Genomic DNA, 21,531 nt, shown 5'->3' with positions numbered 1-21,531 from the left:
GTAGAAGAATTTTGTTATTTGGGAAGTAGAATTACTAAAGATGGACGAAGCAGGAGCGATATAAAATGCAGAATAGCACAAGCTAAACGAGCCTTCAGTAAAAAATATAAGTTGTTTACATCAAAAATTAATTTAAATGTCAGGAAAAGATTTTTGAACGTGTATGTTTGGAGTGTCGCTTTATATGGAAGTGAAACTTGGACAATCGGAGTATCTGAGAAGAAAAGGTTAGAAGCTTTTGAAATGTGGTGCTATAGGAGAATCTTAAAAATCAGATGGGTGGATAAAGTGACAAATGAGGAGGTATTGCGGCAAATAGATGAAGAAAGAAGCATTTGGAAAAATATAGTTAAAAGAAGAGACAGACTTATAGGCCACATTACAAGGCATCCTGGAATAGTCGCTTTAATTTTGGAAGGACAGGTAGAAGGGAAAAATTGTGTAGGCAGGCCACATTTGGAATATGTAAAACAAATTGTTAGGGATGTAGGATGTAGAGGGTATACTGAAATGAAACGACTAGCACTAGATAGGGAATCTTGGAGAGCTGCATCAAACCAGTCAAATGACTGAAGACAAAAAAAAAAAAAAATTATTTATTTAACCAAAACTTAAATCATTAAACAGACTTAAGTCCCAAATGTGATTATACGATAAACACAAGAACTAATATGTAGCACTTCAGGTGTGTTCATACAAGAGTTATTCATGTAATGATTCATTTCTTGACCTTTATCTGCCCAATAATAGGTGCTTAAATTCTCATTCTAACAAAAAAAGTTGTTATTTTAGCAAATATAGATAATTAACCTTTTATCATAATAAAAAAAAATTGTCCCATTTAGAACAATCAGAAACTAATTGGTGTATGGAAAGATTAAATCATCAAACAGTATCATTATGATGAGAGTTTTAATCTGTAATGGCATCTAGTTAACACGCTTTATGATAAATTAATAAATAATATAAGTAATTAATTTTAAAAAAAACTTTCAATTATAAGGCAATTCATATGAATCGCTTTATTGTATAAATGCTACAGTAATACTGAATAAAAACCAAAAAAAGAAGAAAATAATGATTATTTCCACATCAATTTTAAGAAAAAGAAATGAATACTTAACTAAAGGCATTAATAAAAGCAACAAGTATTTTTTTGAGAAATTTGTTAAAAGCTTCTGAGCGAGTCCTTCTTGAAGTACTGATCAAGAAATTAAAAATATAATGGTGCTGGTAAATCTGCAAGGTTGTTTCCAATAAACTGTTTTACACCAAAGTAAATGAAAACAGAAAACTGTTTTGGTAATAAAACGATTTACTACAATGATCTAAAAATAAGTACTATTACAGAAATTTAATACTGGAATTACTATTGTGCTATTTATGTAAGCCATTTAGTCTTAATTATTTACAGTTAAATAAACAAAAATTATTTTTATTAATTTAAGAGGGCTCAGAATAAAGACATTATATCCTATATTAACCAAAATGATTTTCTAAATTGTAAAAATATAATAAAATTATAGGGGGTAAGTAAATCAAAGTTTAAAATGACACAGCACATTATATATATATATAGAAGAATAAAATACTGATATGAGCATAATTCAATAAAACATGTTTAACACAACTCGCAGCTAAGGCAGCAAGATAAATTACTTATCATGCTAATTTTCAGTCTGACATTAATTATTATATAACTGTCTGTAGTAATGCCAGTGGTGGGGGGGGAAATTATTTTACAACTGCAGTTTATAACTCGTTTCATTTGATAACATAAAGAGGTTCATTACAAATGTAAATGGAACAATTTGACTTATGGTAATTACTATTATACTTAAACGACTGATTACTGGTAAGATCAAAAACAGAAAAAATGCATTTTAACTTACAAAAGCAGCTTTAACCACATGAGTGATACCACAGGAATCATCAAAAAGTACTAATGATCCATCAATACAACCAAGTAACAATTTAGCATCATCAGGACTAAATGCCATACAACAAACATGTGTTTGTAAAGGTATGGATGTTACAGCACTTCGCTGTAATCTATTCTTGCTGATTTCATATGTACACCTTTCAACAGTTACCTCACCCTAAAAATAAAAAAAATAATAATTAAAGATAAAATATTAAAATTAAACATTTAAGATACTAATCCAAGAATTTTCATTTTAAAATCTAAGTGTATATTAAAATTGATAGCTTTAACCAATTTTCCAAGTTTTTGTAGTAATTAAAAATTTTAAATTAACTAATCAGTTATTCCTCGTCTATGAATCATGAAACCTTGCCGATGGTGAGGGGACTTGAGTAGTTAGTGATACAGAGTAGCTGGACCGAAGGTGCAACCACATTGGAGTGGTAGCTGTTGAGAGCCAGACTAAGAAATGTTCCTGAAAAAGGGCAGCAGCTCTTTCAGTAGCTTTTAAGGGCGTAGGTCAGGAAGACTTAAACTACCATATCAACATCACTCAATCTTCTGAGTAGGCGCAGCTGAAAACAATGGGAAACCACAGCTGTTTTTTTTTTTTTTTACAAGAAAATGTAGCTCACCACATTTTTGTGTAACAAAGATGGAGGCGCCTACCTTGGTAAAATATTCCAAAAACTAGTCTCTCGTACGGATCTCAGGGTGGGAACTACTAAGGAAAGCGTCACCAGAAAATTAAAAAATAACATTCTATAAGTCACAGTGTGGAATGTTAGTCTAAAAAAGGTTGGCAGGTTAGAAAATTTAAAGAAGGAAATGGATAGGTTAGCAGATGAAGATGTTGTAGGAATTAGTGAAGTTAGGTGGGAAAAGGAAAATGACTTTTGGTCAGGTGATTTTAGAATAATTAACTCAGCGTCAAATAAAGGGCAGGCAGGAGTAGGTTTCATAATGAACAAGAAGATAGGAAAGAGAGAAGAGTACTTCAAAAAGCTTAGCAACATAATCATTGTAATAAGGATAAAATCAAAACCTAAGTCGACAACAATTGTTAATGTATATAAGCCTACAAGTGCCCATGATGATGATGTAGAGTATGTGCATGAAGTTGACAAAGCAACTAAGCACATAAAAGTGGATGAAAGTTTAATAATAGTTGGAGATTGGAATGTAAGCATCGGAAAAGGTAAGGAAGGAAGTATTGTGGGGAAATACAGGCTGGGCAAAAGGAATGAGAGAGAACCAAGTTATTGAGTTTCATACCAAGTATAATTTAGTAATTGTCAACATCCAATTTAAAAATTATAATAGAATATACATATGGAAAAAGCCTGGTGATACTGCAAGGTATCAGATAGACAATATGACAGTTAAGTAAAGATTTAGAAATCAACTCGTTAACTGCAAAGCATATCCAGGAGCAGATATTATATAGCAAATAAAGAGTGGATTAAAGAATTGTGCAGAAGTGGAAAGAGATGATCACTGGAAAAACAGACGAAGCATACAAGACGGTTAAGGACAATTTTTTAGTACACAAGTTAAAATCTAATAATGTGCTAATTAAAGATGGTACACCGATTTCTATGAAGAAAAAGGCTGATAGGTGGGTGGAATATATTAAAGAGTTATACAGAGGAAAAGAATTAGAAACTGGTGTTATAGAGGAAGAAGAGGAAGTCAAAAAGAATGAAAAGGGAGATACAATACTGACATCTGAATTTAATCAAGCATTACAGGATTTGAATGGGAGAAAGGCTTCTGGAATACATGGGGTACCGGCGGAATTACTATGTATTGCAGGTGAGGAAAGGAAAGATTATACAAACTGGTGTGTAATATTTATGAAAAAGGGGAAGTTCTGTCAGGCTTCAAAAAGAGTGTTATTGTCATGATACCAAACAAAGTAGGAACAGATAAATGTGAAGAATACAGAACACTCATGCATCAAAAATTTTGGCTAGAATTCTGTACAGAGGAATTGAGAGGAGAGTGGAAGAAGTGTTAGGAGAAGATTAATGAAAAACAAACCAACATAAATGGCATTTATAGGCTTAGAAAAGACAATTGGTAATGTATACTAGAATAAAATGGCCACCATTTTAAAAAATATGATTCAAGTATAGAGATAGAACAATTGCTAATACGGCAACCAAACTACAAAGTAATAATCAAAGAACATAAGAAAAAGCAGTAATAAAAATGAGTCAGACAAGGATGTTCCCTATCCCTGTTGCGTTTTAATCTTTACATAGAACTAGCAGTTAATGCCATTAAAGAACAGCTTAGATCCGAAGGAACAGTGCAAGGTGAAAAGATATATGCTATGATTTTCTGATGATATAGTAATTCTATCTGAGAGTAAAAAAGATTTAGAAGAAAAAGTGAATGGCATGGATGAAGTCCTATGCAGCAACTACCACATGAAAATAAACAAGAACAAAACAGAAGTAATGAAATGTAATAGAAATAAAGTAGATGGACCACTGAATATAAATATATGAAGAGAAAAGATTGTGGAGGTGGAAGAATCTTGTTATTTGGGAAGTAGAATTACTAATGCTAGAAGAAGCAGGAGTGATATAAAATGCTGAATAGCACAGGCGAAATGAACTTACAATCAAAAATACAATATACTTACATCAAAAATTAATTTAAATGTCAGGAAAACATTTTTGAAAATATATGTTGGAGCATAGCTTTATATGGAAGTGAATCTTGGAAAATTAGAGTACCTGAGAAGAAAAGATTAGAAGCTTCTGAAATGTTGTTACTACAGGAGAATGTTAAAAATCAGATGGGTGGAAAAATTGTCAAATGAAGAGGAGATGCAGCAAATTAATGAAGAAAGAAGAATTTGGAAAAACATAGCTAAAAGAAGAGACAGACTTATAGGCTACAAGCAGGCAACATTTGGAATATGTAAAACAAATTGTTAGGGATGTAGGATGTAGGGAGTATACGAAAATGAAACAACTGGCATGAGATAGGGAATCTTAGAGATCTGCATCAAACTAGTCAAATGACTAAAGATAAAAAAAAAAATCACTTATGTAGCTGCAAAAACTACATACTGCCTACATGTGGTGTATATATTTTTCTGGCTTTTCTGTGTACCCATATTATACTTATTTTATACCACACTGATACAATATTGTATATCTGTCTAATTCTATTATTTTCTTAACTGCACATGCATTTTTTTACGTAAATGTGTTTGCGACAGAAAACATAGTGGTCGACCAACTCGCTCGACAGATTACGTTTTAGAGAATGTGAAAACAAGATTGCTCAATTCTCCACAGAAAAGTTTATGAAAACTTTCCACGCAAGTTGGTTTGTCATATTCAGAAAGCTGTTCAAAAATTGAAATTGTATCTATATCGCGTACGATTAGTCCAAGAGCTTCAGCCTCCAAATTTAAACAAGCGATTGCAATATTACCGTTGGTTTAGGCCTCTCGTAAATGATAACGGAATCAAATTTTTAAACACAATGTTCTTTAGTGATGAAGCTTGGATCCATGTCGATGGTTATGTGAACAATCAAAACTGTCAAATTTGGGCGGTTGAAAATCCTAACGCTTTACAAGACAAATCTTTGCATCCTGAAAAAATTGGTGTGTGGTGTGTGATATCTCATCATTGTACAGTCGGACCCATATTCTTCAAACAGACAGTAAATGGTGAAGTATGCAGGAATATTGTGTGCCAATTTGTGCCCCTCCTGAAACCTCAAGAACGGTATTGCTGGTCTCAGCAAGACGGTGCTACATGCCACACATCTCGAGAAACCATGGATTTTCTGCAAGAGTTCTTTGATGATCGAATAATAAGCAAGGGCTTATGGCCTCCAAGGCCCTAGACCTCACATCTCCTGACTACTTTTTGTGGGGCTATATTAAATCCGAGGCCTTCGAAAATAATCCTCACACTATTGATGAACTTATACAGACTTATTCACGAATATTTCCAATGCAACTCTTAAAAACGTTTCTGCTAATATGCTGAAAAGAGTCCGTGCATGTATAACCGCAAGGGGTGGGCATTTTGAACATATTCTTTAACAATTATGTAAGTAATAGCTTTTTATTAAATCTCTTTTGTAAGTAACAAATACATTTTTTTATTCCACCTAAATTTCCCTTTTTTAAATTACATTTAAAATTGGGTAACAGGACTAAAAAATCACTCTGTATGATAGGGTAGAAAATAAAATTATTTTCACATAAAAATTCTTTTGGTCCGATGAGAGAGGGAAATCCTGAAATAGATGCTGCTAATTTGTTATACTTTAAAATAACAAAATGAAGAATTCCTGTTAAAAGGAATCTTAATAGTAAAGGATTCATTATTAGGAAGAAGAAAGGGTGTTGTCTCATTAAAGGACAGTTAATACAAACATTTTATGAAAAGGGAACAGTTATCATTAAAAAAATTTTTTAAATGTTCTCAGATTAAGAAACTAACTCACCAAGTAGGCTACCAACTAAGATCAATTTATGCCAAAAAATATAACTTCTGAGATCAGGCTGGTATTTCAGATGAAATAGCCGCAATAGTGTCGCAAATTCGACACATTAATATTCAATCTAATTATTTAGTAAACAGTAACAGTGAAAATTAAGAACATATTAAAAATAAAGATCATGAAAATTTAAAAGCACTACAGATGGGAAAAAATTTCCCCATTAATGATATTAATTTAAAAAAAAAATAATAAAAAAAAATGCACCAGAAGAAGACATTTATTTCAGGGTAATAATCCAAACAAAAAAGGTCACACTGGAATTAATGAATAACCATTAAAGTCCACCTGAAAATGACTGCAGGTAACTCTATAACTAGTGGCAATTAGAAACTGCCACTAAGAAATACAATAAAACAGTAATGGCTGCTTTTGCATACATTATAGAACATTAAGTTGCGACTGAGAAATGATAATTTGTGATGAAGTTTAATCTAAGTGGCAAAACAACCATAGAATTGGCTATGGAATTTGTCAATGGGCTTACAAAACTTAAAAAGAGGATCCCTGCATACTTACAAAAATTTTTTTTCATTCTCCAGATCTAACGAAAAGATATCAATCTTACTTTTGTTGAGAAGAGAATCATAGAAATAGTGTTGGTGAAACATTTGCAATTATGATTGTTTGTTTTTTAATATTTTTAAACCGTTTAAAAAAAGATTTTCACAAAGAAATAAGAATGAAAGAATCCTGCGGTACCATCATGTACTGCAGTTACAACATTCCACAACAATGGGAATGTCTCAAGGAATAGCATCACAGAAACTGAATGACATGAAAAAAGGATAAACTAAAACCACATCTGATAGATTGTTTCATATAGACTGCCAGAATTAAAAAAATATTGATGTTGGTATTTCTCACAACATACAACAACCAAAGCAAGTGATACTATAAGAAGAAAAACCTGCTTACTTTTACAATGCAGTTTCATGAAGAAAAAGGCAAATGTGATATTTTCACATTTTAAAAATTCATTGTTTTCTTATCAGAAAAATTGTAGTCATACAAACTTTAAATTGTATGCTGTTATTAGCAACAAGTTTTACAGTAACTCTGTTAAAACATTATGATTTTACCCATTGCAATGGAACACCTGTGAGAGCAATGCCATACAAATGCATTTCAACAAATTTAAATAGAAGAAAAATATAGTAATGAAATGTTTATTTAATACAGCAGCACTATAAATAAAACAAAAAATAACCAAAATTAATTTCATACTTTTATTCAGCTGCTTTTTACATTTAATATTAGACTTGTTCATTTGTTTACGTTAATTTTCAATTTCAAGAAAAGGTAGAACGAGAACAAAAGTATTATAAAGCGAATGGTAGAAGTAAATTTTTTTAACCACTCAGCCTTTAGTACAGATATAATTAACAATTTTTGAACTACGTATATCTAGCAACAATTAAAACTATTTAGAATTATTTAATAATGACAACATCGAGCAAAAAATACTTATTCTAATGAGAAAGAGAGAGAGAGAGAGAGAGAGCGAGAGTGCGCTTTCATTTTGATTTTTGAAAGGTTAACTTCAATTCAGACACATTCAAATAAATTTCTACCTTTTTAGAATTACTGTACAACTGCTTGAAGTAATCAGGATTCATATATAAAATGATTCCAAATCATACGGCAAGCTGCCGGAAGATGATTCTACAGCCAAAAAAAGAAAAAGTTTCATATAAACATAGGCCAGAAAATGGTTCATTAGTGAGTTTCAACTCGCGAATCACATTGAGGAACTGCTTTGAAGAAATATTTGCAGCTTTATTAAATAATTATTTTTATACTTAATAATTTTTAGAAAATCTACTTTTTATTTATTTTTCTCTGTTATTGATGAGTTTTCTATTTAAATTATGTTGTTCAAACAGTTATGAAAACTGTTCTGTTTAAAATCAAATCACTTTTCTGATCCAGTTTGTAAAGTTTGTTTTAAAGTTGAAATTCTCAAATTTGTGTTTAATTTTAATAAATGTTATTTACATCAATTTTCTCAGAATTAAATTTTTTGCCAAGTTAAAAAAAATTTTGATTTGTTTACAAAGTTATTTTATTCTACACCTAAAATAGTATATTTTCCAAGAAAACCTTTTGTGTTTTACCTCATGTTTCTTAAAACCTAAGTGAGATAGAGATCTAAGACCATTTTTATTGAATTTCTTAGATAAAAAACCTTAAGAAAGCACCATATTTACCCCTCAATTTGTGTGGTTTAATTTCAGAGAAAGTAGAAAGCAGGGCTAAATGTTTCGTGAACCAAAAATTGCTAATGAACCGTTTTCTGACTTATGATCACAAATATTTTTTTTATTTTTTACTATAGAATCATCTCTCAAGAGATTGCTATGCAATTTGGAATTACCTGGGTATATATATTTCAAAAAAATTAGAAATTGGTCTAATAATAAATAAAAACTGGATTTTCAAATAAATATAAAAAACAAGTGAAAAAAATGGTTTAACATAAATGGTTATTTTTACATAAATTCTGCTTATCCAAAATTTTATCTACACATGTCAATGTTATCTTATAATTAATACAAAAAAATGTCTGTTTTTAATGTTATGTTTCATATGATTTTTAGAGTGGATTTATGTAAGTTTATTTGGTGTGTTAATAACACACTTGATTTATTAAAATATTATTATTAGACTTAACAACAATAATATTTATTTAATAAGTACTAACAGATTTAATCACATTTGAGTCAACAAATTATTTGGCAAATGTTGCAGCAATTCTGTAAACAGGAAACTTAATTTCAATAATAAAAACAATAATAATGATGAAATAATTGGTAACAACTTTTTACTTTAAATGAATATAACTATTGTAAATGAGATAAACTCTGGCAAAAAGCTGAAATTTATTAATAGATAAATGCTGTTTTACAGTATACCAGCTCAACCCCTTCATAGTTTTTCTCTTTTAATAAGAACATACCATTCCCAAAGTTAAAGAGACAAGTTTCATTAAAACCACTAGCAATTCAAAGTCTAATGTAAGATAAAATGCAAACTAAAAAAGTACCATAGAACAGATATTCTCTGCAATGTTATACATAACTTGCATGGCCCTTAAAATCACATTAATGACAATAAATAATTGAAATGTAATAAATGAATAAATAAATAAATAATAATAATAATAATAATAATGTGAAGAGATTGTTTACAAAAATCTCATACTAAAAAAAAAGAAAATACTTACTTTACGAGATACTTTTTGTTCGACAGAATGGATAACATTTGGTTGAACTTGACTAAACACAACACAGACAGGATCAAATTCAGTTCTGTAATAACACATGAGCTCTGCTTTTGTCCTAAATTAAAGAGAAAAAGACAGTGATATTAAATAAAATAATGATAAAAATAATTTAATTACAAATATTGTAGTAAACTATATATTAAGAACTGATAATTCAATGATAGATTTCAGCTAAAGTTTAATTTTTATTCCTCTGATTAGAATAATCAAAAAAATTACGTGTACATGAGTGCAAATGACTGAACTTATGGCCGGTAAAAAATGTTCACTCTTTACGTCCTCAAAGATAAAAGCAATACAGTACTTTACTCATATAAATATTATAAAGCTAAATTCACGATATTAAATATAATTCTGCACCAAAAAATTTGTCGCAATGCCGTGCATAAAATTCCTTTTAAGAAATTCCTGTGAAATATCATAAATCATTCCCAAAAATGTATCTTCTTCACATTTTTGTGAAAAGTTTCAAAACTTTTATATACGAGGGTATGTCAATTATTATCCGCAATGTAGTTATAAATTTTATTGCAATACAAATAGGAAACTTACATGTACATCATTTTTCAACATAGTCCCCTTGCAATTCAATGCACTTGGTCCATCGTTGCACAAGCTTCCTGATGCCCTCATAAAAGAAGGTTTTCGGTTGAGTTGCGAGGCAGGAATGCACCGCTTCTTTCACTGTTTCGTCCGAAGTAACTCGATGGCCCCTTAATGCCTCTTTGAGTGGATCATACAAGTGGTAGTCAGAGGGGCAAGATCAGGACTATATGGAGGATGAACCAGTTCTTCAAAGTTGAGTTTCTGGAGTGTTTCAGCAGTGTGGGCAGCAGTATGTGGACGGACATTGTCATGCAACAACACAACACCTTTCGACAGCAGTCTTCGGCGTTTGCTTCAAATTGCAGGCTTCAGCCTGGTAGTAAGCATCTCATTTTAACGCGCACTGTTTATTGTCATGCCCCTTTCCTCATAATGTTCCAGTACTGGGCCTAGTGAGTCCCAAAAAACCGTAAGCATCAGTTTCCCTGCGGATGGTTCAGTCTTGAACTTTTTTTTGCAGGCGAGTTTGGATGTTTCCATTCCATACTATGCCGTTTACTCTCCGGCTCGTAATGATTGATCCATGTTTCGTCACCAGTGATGATTCTGTCTAAGAAGATGTCCTGTTCGTTACCATAGCGATCCAAATGTTTCTGGCAGATGTCCAAGCACATTTGTTTATGCAACTGTGTGAGTTGTTTTGGGACCCATCTTGCACAGACTTTATGAAACCCAAGTCTGTTGTGGATGATTTCATAGGCAGAAGCGTGACTAATTTGCAGATGATGTGCCACTTCATCAATAGTTACTCGTCTGTCTAAGAAAACCATGTCACGTGCATGCTCAATGTTTTCCTCATGTGTGGTGGTAAACGGTCGTCTGGCTCCTTCGCCGTGCGTAACTCTTGTGCGGCCATTTTTGAATTTTTCAGACTATTCGTAGACACTCCGTTGCAGCAACACACTGCTCCCATACTGTACCGAAAGTCATTGATGAATTTCGACCCCTGATACACCTTCTGACCATAAAAAACGGATCACTGAATGTTGCTCTTCTTTGGTGCAAACAGAAAGCAGAGCAGCCATGGTTAATGACAGGGCAGCGATAATGGAACTAACCTAGCAGCATCAAACCTGCACAAACATAACAACAATTAAACCACGCATGTGTCATCTACGCAAAACAACAGTGCTACCAACATAAACAAAAATATAACTAAATTGGGAATAATATTTAACTTACTTCATGTGTATAAATATATATATATATATATATAAAATTTCTTCAAATCTTTTAAAGTAATAAATTAAGTACAGGTTTGTGTAACAATATAATTTTTAAGTACATCATAAGAGTAAATAAGCTAAATTTTCAGTAAAAACAATAATATAGAAAAGTAAAATTGGTATTTGTCTAACTGCAGTAACTAATTTATTAACCCATTATTTTGCTAATAGGAGCGCCATACATAGTAAGGAGTTTATGTTTTATTTTATCTCACAATGAGGTACATCTTTATTCATTACCGAGATACAAACATATCTTAATAAATTGATAAATAATAAAACTTATACAGTCCTTTTAATAATAAACTAAAATTTTCTGTAAACTGAAAAACCTCAGAATTTCCTGTAAAATCTGTCACTTCTGATAAAGATATATATATATTGACAAAAAAAAATAATAAAAAAAATATATATATTTCCCCCAGCTCTATAAAAATTAAGTGCAAAAGATCAAATCCTCATTAACTACGTAAAATGTACAAGATCAAGAAATGGAGCAAATATAACATGTGTAGTACATGTTATTCAATAATAAACCAGTTTTTACTTTTCCTATCATAAATATACTACACTAACTGTTCTTTACTTGATAAAATCTATTATGTTCAGAACTAATTGCAATCTACTGCTTAACTGGTCTATGAACAGTAGTAATTCATTTTTCTTAACTCTGGTTACATGTTGGTGATGGTGACCGATATAGTGAGAGTATATAAGATAAAGAGGAAAAAAAAAGAGAGGGTTCTGCTGCCTGTAGAAAGAATCATTCAGGCAAACAAAAGTAACTGATTCACTGCACTCTGGTGCTGCAACAGTATAGTTCCCTCACCCACATCTAAAATACTCTTTTCAACCTGCACGAAAACTACACGTACAAAATTTATACTTACTAAACCAACTTTTATATGAAGATATAAAAAGATAAAAAAAAATTCTTTATTCTTCTAAGAAACACATGTTATGTTATTAATACATATTTCAGGACAATATAACTTTGGATCAGCATTACAATAATGCTATACTATAAATATAAATTTCAAAAAATTTGTGCTTTTCATATTAAAATAATTATATATGTGTTGAAATTAATTAATTACTAGTTTATGACAGTGGATCTGAAACTGATTTTGTCAAGTAAGATGATCAGCTACTCTTCTTTATCACTCATTATCAGCACCAGTAGCAAGACACAACCCTACAACTATTCCACAAAGATTAATTTTGTAATACACTGACTCAGGTGACTGCATTGTATATAAATTAATCATTACATTTAATTAACAGGAATAGCTAGCAATGCACTTATACACACAGGTTTCCAACTATTAAGAAAAACCATCTGTGAATAAACACTCCTGAACAACTAGAGAGAGACTGATCATGAAAACTACCAGTTTTAACTCAAAAACGAAGGTAAAGTATGCTTTAATTCATTTAGGTCTTGACCTAATACTTTAATAACAGATGATGAATCTATGATTTGATAAGAATTTTGTAAAAACTGTCAAGTTCATATTATGCTTGTCAATTATCATGGAATTTGTTGGAACTTTGTTGGTAAGAGGCGATGAAGTCAATGAACTACATTTACAATTCTAAACATGACCTAACCTAAGTGAAATGAAAACAGGGGGAAAAAACAATCGTGAAAACATTATATTTCATTTCAATCAGATTAGTAATAAAGAATACTTTCAAAAAAATACCTCAAAATTTCTTACACAATGTTTCTTTTTCCATTTGATGCATCATGGGATTCGAATATGTAATTTTATTCATTTTTTTAAAGTACCTTTACAAATCATGCCGCTAGATAGCAGTACTTGATAGTACTAGGTAGCGTACAAAAACTTGATAATGCAGTTGAAATAATAAAATTTAAAAGAAAATATACTACAGCTTGTTTTAATAGTAAATGCTGTTATGTAAATGAAAGTACTGACGATGAAACAATTTGTTTAATTCCAACCACTTTTTTTAAAATATATAAAAGTATTCATTTTCAAAAGATCATACTAGTTTATTAAAAAAGTAACAAATAAAACAGAAATAAATTAGATTGGTAAATTCAAATTTAACTATAAAAATCGAGGGTTAAACTTATAAAGTATAAGTACAATATTACATCATGGATTTTCGATTTGTGAAGATCATTACACAAATTTTACTAAAAAAGGAAAAATATGGTCTGAAGTGAATGATATAACTAACTATAAACAAAAAAAATTGGCCGTGAAATTCAATTTATCTGTTCTAAGTCAATAAATTTTAATAAAAAATCTATAAGATAACAATCAGTTATTCATAAAAAAAAGAATCTAAAAAATGCAGTGATATCCAAAAATCATATGATAAGTCTTGTAGATATCATTTTCTTCTGCTCAAAATCTGTTACTAATTTAGAATTTTCTTTAAAAAAAAAAAAACATGTTAAATATATGTAACAGACAATAGATATACAATAATAGATAATAAACAATTTTTAAACGTTCCACAAAATAAGCAAAAAAAAAAAAAAAAATTTGTTACAAAACTCTTACCAGCCCAATTTCATTTATATGTAATACATATCACATTTACAAAAATAATACAATTCTTATGATTATTCATTGTTAAATAAATGAAATTGGGTCGGTAAGAGTTTTGTAACAAATTTTTCTATTTTTTTGCTTATTATATAAACATTGTTTATTATTTATTATTGTACTCTATTGTTTATTACATATATTTAACATGTATTTTTTTTTAGAAAAAATTCTAAATTAATAACAGATTTTGATAATAGAAATGAAGTGTCTTACCTTTTTTGATATCAGTATCATTTTGTTAAAAACAATTTTATTTATATTACAGAAATTTTTATTTTTTGAGCGGAAGAAATGATATCTGCAAGACTCTTACCGTATGGTTTACAATTTCATTCTAATTTTTTTGGATTAACTGTACTATGGTACACATCAAGCTTTATAAAGTTTTATAATCAAATATAAATAATTTTAGCTTTAGAAATAATTAGCATGCAAAGGTTATATACTCTTTCTTAAAATTACTAAAAAAAAATTAAAAAGTACAAATAAGTCAAGTTAAAATACTGATAATCATTAAAAAAAAAACAGAATGTTATTTTATTATTAACACTAATAAAATAAAATAAATTGATTTTTTAGTAATACTATTATTGGATTATTCAAATAATAATAGAAATAATAGACTATATTTAAATTACCCTCTTATTCCATAAACCTGAACATTTGCTCGATCTTGATCTTTAACTACAGGACTCCAAGGGTACACTTCATCTCTTGTACACCGCCACCAAATCAAAACCTACAATGAACCACAGAATTAAATAGAGTAAATAATTTTTCAGGCAATTTTAATGACATGCAAGATGTGTTGCAAAGAAATCCAAAATTTATTTTAATCTAACTGCAATGAACTGAGCAGTGCATTTAACTAAAGTATAACCAACAAATGTTTCAGCTGAATATATAAATAAAATCACAATTTTGATCTTGAATATTTTTAAAATTCATGTTAGTGAATAAGTCTTTGAACAAACATCTACATTACCGCTGCCAAACCACAAAAAATATAAAATATGAATGCATAACAGATTAGAAAAGCCAAAATTAAGGTAACAATATACAAATACAATAAAAATTTTGTAAATATTGGCATTAAAAAAAAAGGAAACAATACCAAGTGGTAGTAGAGACCCTAAACCCACAAAATAAACTATATGTAAAAATAAGTCATTTAAACAGCTGATTTTAGAAGTCAAAGGTTTTTTCAAATGTAATAAAAATAAGATATTTGTATACAGATTTGAATTCTTAACAGAGAATAGCAGTAAGTATTCTTAGTGGTTTGGGTTCACTTAACCACACATTTCAGGAATGTGTCCGCCTGAATCTGTAGATTACACCTTATTTAAATGTCACACATATTATTCTCATCTCACTGACCCATGAGGTTGCACATTGTTCACAAGTTGAACAGATATTCACGTTACACATACACATCATACAAATCAGGAATAGGAAAAAAAGGAATATATAAAAATATATAGCTAAAATGAAAGTTTACAAGAGAAATAAGCTAATTCTTGATTCATAAATGTAATATAATAAAATTTATTACTTAATTTAGTGCAAGAAAGAATATTTTATATGAAAAAATATTTTTAATAGGTATTTTTTTAAAACATTGCCAAATGCACACAGTAAGACTGAAATGCACGATTTACAAAATTTAATACTAACCAAATACATTATGTTTTAATGTTTTACACTAAAATAAATTAAAATAATTAACTTTACAATATAGAAACAAATAAATAAAAGTAATGGAGAGGATTTACACATCAACAGCATAAAAATGTTAGTCCACACAACTCCTGCTAATAATAGTTTTCATTCCCACCAACCACGTTAATTAAATAATATATAGAAACAATTTTTTTTCATGATTGTGTAATATTCAAAATATTTTAACGTAACAGCTACCCACATAATTTAAAATACATACCTGTAATAATGTAATATCTTAAATCTCTATTCATTTTCCTCATTTTACTGTTGAATTATACATTCTACATTAACAGTTAAAGAATTTACATTCAATTGATAAGTCTATGTTTAACAAATGTACTTTTTTTTTGTTTAACATATGGGACCACCGTTAGGTAGTATTGCTTCAGAGGATGAGATGAATGATTTGTAGCATGTGTGAAAATACCATGCCTGACTGGGATTCAGGCATGGCATTTTCACACATGCTACAAATCATTTTACTTCTGTTATTTGAATTAAAAAAAAAATTATACACAAAAAATAATACAGCTCTAACATATTCTAACATTTAACCATTCATCGTATCAGTCTGTAGCTTAAAAAAAATTACTTGCTTTTAGTTAATTGATTTCAGGCTTAATTTTTGCATTTTATTCATTTCAGAAACAAGTATTAATAAACTGAATTAAAATTTCATAACATTTATTTTGTATTTTTTTGTTTTTTAATTCAACAAATCTATACCAATCAGAAATTCTCATTGATAATTTTTTTAGTGAAAAAAGAAATATAACCTTAGTAAAATATTTTTTTTTTTTATAGTGGACTCCATCTTTTATCGAAAATTCATCCCAAATGTTTCTTTTTACAAATAAAATTGAAAAAACTCTTACTCACCATATCACCACCTGTATTCACAGAAAGTTTTCGTTCTAATCTTCGACCAGATGGTCCAGCAAGTTCTACAACTTGAAGTTTAGCATCAAGTTGACTCCATTTACGAGTAACTCCTCTTTTTAGCATTGGTTTAGTAAAATAAATCATTGTTACTTGATTATCATTGTATGAACAAAGGGCATGAGTATTAGTAACAGTAACTGAAAAAAAAATCATTTAATGTAAAACTGAGAGATCATTAATTAAAAAAAATACTTTCTGATTAAAAATAAATTTTTACAAGAACTATTTTGAAAGGACAAAGAAATTGAATTACTAAATGTGCTGGTATCGATACTTAACTTTACATTATATGTTTCTATATCAAATAATTAATATTTTAAATAATAAACGTAACCAAATTTATTAAATACAATGTTTTCGAAAACTATGCCTTCTTCAGTCATTTTACTGCTACATCAGTGACTTCATTAAAAAAAAAAAGCATTATATATTTTAAATGATTTTTCACCATCAATCAAAATAAGCAGAAATGTTGTAAATTTAATTTTATTTTTATTTTCTAAAACACAACTTCATGGAATGTCAGGTGTTATGGAACAGAACACCATTACAGCAGGGAGCAGTTCATCATCTTCAAGAAATAAAAAATTTTTGTCTTTAGTTAACATAAATTTTCCAATATAAAACACTGAAATAAAATTGGTACTTAAATAAAACAAAAAATATACAGGCCGAATCATTTAATTTTACTTTAATCTGCAAAAAAACTTTATTTATTACATTTTTGACCATGGTGATTAATAATAAAAATTATTAAAAACTATCAATCTTTTAAAAGAACAAACTAAATACATTTATTAAATATTGTTTTTAAAACTTTAAATGGTTTGTAAACAATCGGTTTAAAAACGTCTAACTGTGTATTACTAATATAAACATATAATTTAAAATTCATTGGATTAAAACCTCTGAAATAACCAAATAAGTTCAAACAAATAGAATGCTTGTGCCTCCCTCAATGAGACTAGATATACATTTTTTAATTCCTAGAGTTCTTTTATACACAACCTGCACAACATTCACACCACTATGTTACATTTAATACTACCTTATAAATTTAACTACATATCTACTACTATTTACTATTTAACTACATAAATTTTACTACTAAATCTGTTTCATTAATTCATCATTCTTGCAGTTCAGATTAACTTTAAATGAATGTATAATTTAATAATCATGTTTACAGACACAAATAAAGTAATCTGTGTATTAAAAAGTAACTACTATGATTAAACTGCAGATAAATGAGAAAAAACAAATGAACTGTTAATTAAACTTTTTAATTAATAAAGTAGATACTATAAAACTGCAACTTTATTATTTTTACTTATACATGAATTTATTTTTTACATGAGGCTAAACTTCTATCAGGTGCAATGTTAAAATACATAAAAATCTAAGCAGCTAAACTTACCATCCGCAATATACTCTGAAAGTAATTTTCCAACCATAAATTTATCAAAAATAATTTCCATAATGTCACCAGTTATAGGATTAATGGAAATATTTGCAATTAGCCCAGAATTAAACATAAGCTGCAATGTTAGATTATCTCTCCATGCACAATAAACTACTTTCAATGTATCCAAATACTCCTAGAATAAAACAATAAATAAAGTACACTAAAGTACAAGTAATAAAGTACACTGGTATTAGGTCATATAACCTCATTGTCCTTCACTATCAATCCATGAAAGAGAAAGGGAAAATTAATGCACATGCTGCCACAACTTAAGGATAACAAATACACAACATAGAAAAATTATCTTGAATTAGATTATAAATGAAAGTAATTCAGAGAATTACTTGCAAATATTAAAATGACATAATAATGTTAATGTTTAAATTCAGTTTTACAAATATGAAAGATGTTTCATCCAGTTTCCGTGATTCAAAAACAAAGAACTTTTTTTTTTAATTTCATAAATTTAATTTTTAAGCATAATGTAGCTACCCATTATAAAATGCAACTTACATATCATGTAAATAAAATTCAAACATTAATTACACGATATCAACTTCTTTTTTTAATTTTGAGAAAATTTATCAGTTTAATAAATCTTTAAACAGTTTATGGCCAGCTACAATGAAGCTTAAATATATATATATATATCATTTATTTAAATTAATTTTTTATAGTCTGTAATTCCTCTGTACATTAAATTTAAACTATATATATAAATTGAATCTGCCAAGTATAGAATGTATCTTTAATTCTGTACTTGGCAGATTTAATGTGTGTGTGTGTGTGTATGAGATCTGTTTGGAAATAACCAAACATTTTTAATTACGTGCCAATGTAGATATTTAGTGACATGCAATTGGCAACACTGTGCTCCACATAACCTCCTCTGTAACCATATGTTCTTGGATTGTTGATATCTCATTTAGTTATTGTGTTATTGTTATTGGAGTACAACGTGTTTAAGTGTTAGTAGTGATTTTTGTAAGGTGTGATTTTCAGGAGCAATAATTCAATGTAAAATTTTGCATTAAACTTGGAAAAACCTACACAGAAATGTTTCAACTTTTGAAACAAGCTTACAAAGATGATGCTCTGGGTCGTACTGAATTTTACGAATGATCTTCACGATTTAAAAGTGGTCGTCAGTCAACTGAAGATGATCATCAACCAGGAAGGCCTTTGACTTCAATTGATGACATCCACATTCAGAAAATCAACAATCTGGTGCATGCAAATTGCCAATTCTTTGTTCCTTGTTGGATAACCGAACAGCAAAAAGAACATCGCATGGATGTTTGTTGGCCACTTCTTTAACAAGCTAATGACAATGAAACATTCATGCAAAGGATCAAAATGGAAGATGAAAGCTGGTTTTACAGCATGACATTGAAATAAAAGTTCAATCATTACAATGAACTGGCAAAGGATCTCCATGCTCCAAGAAAGCATCTCAGTCTCCATCCAATGTCAAAGTGATGCTCTCTGTTTATCAGTTTTAATAGAATTGTGCATTTTGAATTCTTGCTTCAATGTGAAATAGTGAACTATATATACTATAAAGGCATTTCACAATGGTTATATGAAAAAATCTACAAAAAAAGACCACAGTTGTGTCCAGGTTTCTTCACCACAGCAATGTGCTTGCACACTCAGCTTTGTTAATTCATCAGTTTTGTGCCAAAAATCAGGTGACTGTCTTCCCTCAGCCTCCCTACTCACCAAACCTAATGATTTTTTCTTATTTCTAAAACTGAAATCCCTGATGAAAGGACACAGTTTTGAAACTATTGATGACATTAAAGCAAATAATTTATCACGGACCTTAAAGGCCATTTCAAATGAAGCTATCCAGGACTGCTTCGCAAAGTGGAAACACCACCAAGAAAAGTGTGTGAATAGGGGAGGGGATACTTTAAAAGTAACAAGAGGACCCCTTGTCTAATATTTCAAGATTCCCACACAGCTAGAGTTCAGGGTATCTCACCTGCTCTCAAGAAAATTAGAAGTAACAAAATAGGCATTTTAGGCGATTCTCTTTATATGTTTATAAGTAATGTGTTTTTGTTAATGTCTTAAAATAACAATTCTTATACAGATTCTTAACAATTCTTAATGCTTATACAGAAGCATATCACTTAACATGCTATTGTTTAAGCATGGAATTTAACATGCTATACTTATATGTCTATCATAATAAACATTTATGACTATCATAATTACAAACTATAAAAGCAGCCACAGTAAATGATTAATCAGGCATAACATTATGCTTGTATTTTCACATGATAATTATACCTCACTTCTCCCTCTTTTCTATTCGCAACTAACTACACTAATGGCATAAACTACACAAACACATATATCTTAAATATTCTTACTAACTATAATTATTTTTTTTAAATATGGCAGAACAGTCCCACATTTCATAGGATATTAAAAGAAAAACTGTAAAAAATAAAAAAAAATTTTTAATTTCTGAAAAGCACTGGTTTTTTTACTTAGGTTTTAAAAATTATATGGAACTAGCAGTTAATGATATTAAAGAACAATTTAGATTCGGAGTAACAGTACAAGGTGAAAAGATAAAGATGCTACGATTTGCTGATGATATAGTAATTCTAGCCGAGAGTAAAAAGGATTTAGAAGAAACAATGAATGGCATAGATGAAGTCCTACGCAAGAACTATCGCATGAAAATAAACAAGAACAAAACAAAAGTAATGAAATGTAGTAGAAATAACAAAGATGGACCCCTGAATGTGAAAATAGGAGGAGAAAAGATTATGGAGGTAGAAGAATTTTGTTATTTGGGAAGTAAAATTACTAAAGATGGACGAAGCAGGAGCGATATAAAATGCCGAATAGCACAAGCTAAACGAGCCTTCAGTAAGAAATATAATTTGTTTACATCAAAAATGAATTTAAATGTCAGGAAAAGATTTTTGAAAGTGTATGTTTGGAGTGTCGCTTTATATGGAAGTGAAACTTGGACAATCGGAGTATCTGAGAAGAAAAGATTAGAAGCTTTTGAAATGTGGTGCTATAGGAGAATGTTAAAAATCAGATGGGTGGATAAAGTGACAAATGAAGAGGTATTGCGGCAAATAGATGAAGAAAGAAGCATTTGGAAGAATATAGTTAAAAGAAGAGACAGACTTACAGGCCACATACTAAGGCATCCTGGAATAGTCGCTTTAATATTGGAAGGACAGGTAGAAGGGAAAAAT

The 21,531-nt window shown here is 29.5% G+C and overlaps 1 protein-coding gene across 1 annotated transcript in view; it reads right to left on the bottom strand.

The window, feature by feature from the left end:
• The window catches only part of frtz (WD repeat-containing and planar cell polarity effector protein fritz), a 51,177-nt gene that overhangs the window by 21,528 nt on the left and 8,118 nt on the right, over window positions 1–21,531 (bottom strand). Inside the window, exons 3-7 of the mRNA XM_075369235.1 lie at window positions 18,254–18,434; window positions 16,774–16,973; window positions 14,808–14,908; window positions 9,690–9,804; window positions 1,893–2,099 (exon numbers count right to left, since the gene is read on the bottom strand). Of these exons, the coding sequence (XP_075225350.1) occupies window positions 1,893–2,099; window positions 9,690–9,804; window positions 14,808–14,908; window positions 16,774–16,973; window positions 18,254–18,434 (804 nt within the window). The remainder of the gene's footprint in view (window positions 1–1,892; window positions 2,100–9,689; window positions 9,805–14,807; window positions 14,909–16,773; window positions 16,974–18,253; window positions 18,435–21,531) is intronic.

The sequence above is a fragment of the Lycorma delicatula genome, chromosome 6, assembly GCF_047948215.1.
Source record: "Lycorma delicatula isolate Av1 chromosome 6, ASM4794821v1, whole genome shotgun sequence".
Lineage (NCBI taxonomy): Eukaryota > Metazoa > Arthropoda > Insecta > Hemiptera > Fulgoridae > Lycorma > Lycorma delicatula.
The sequence above is the reverse complement of the archived record's forward strand: the minus strand, read 5'-3'. Positions and strand labels throughout refer to the sequence as shown.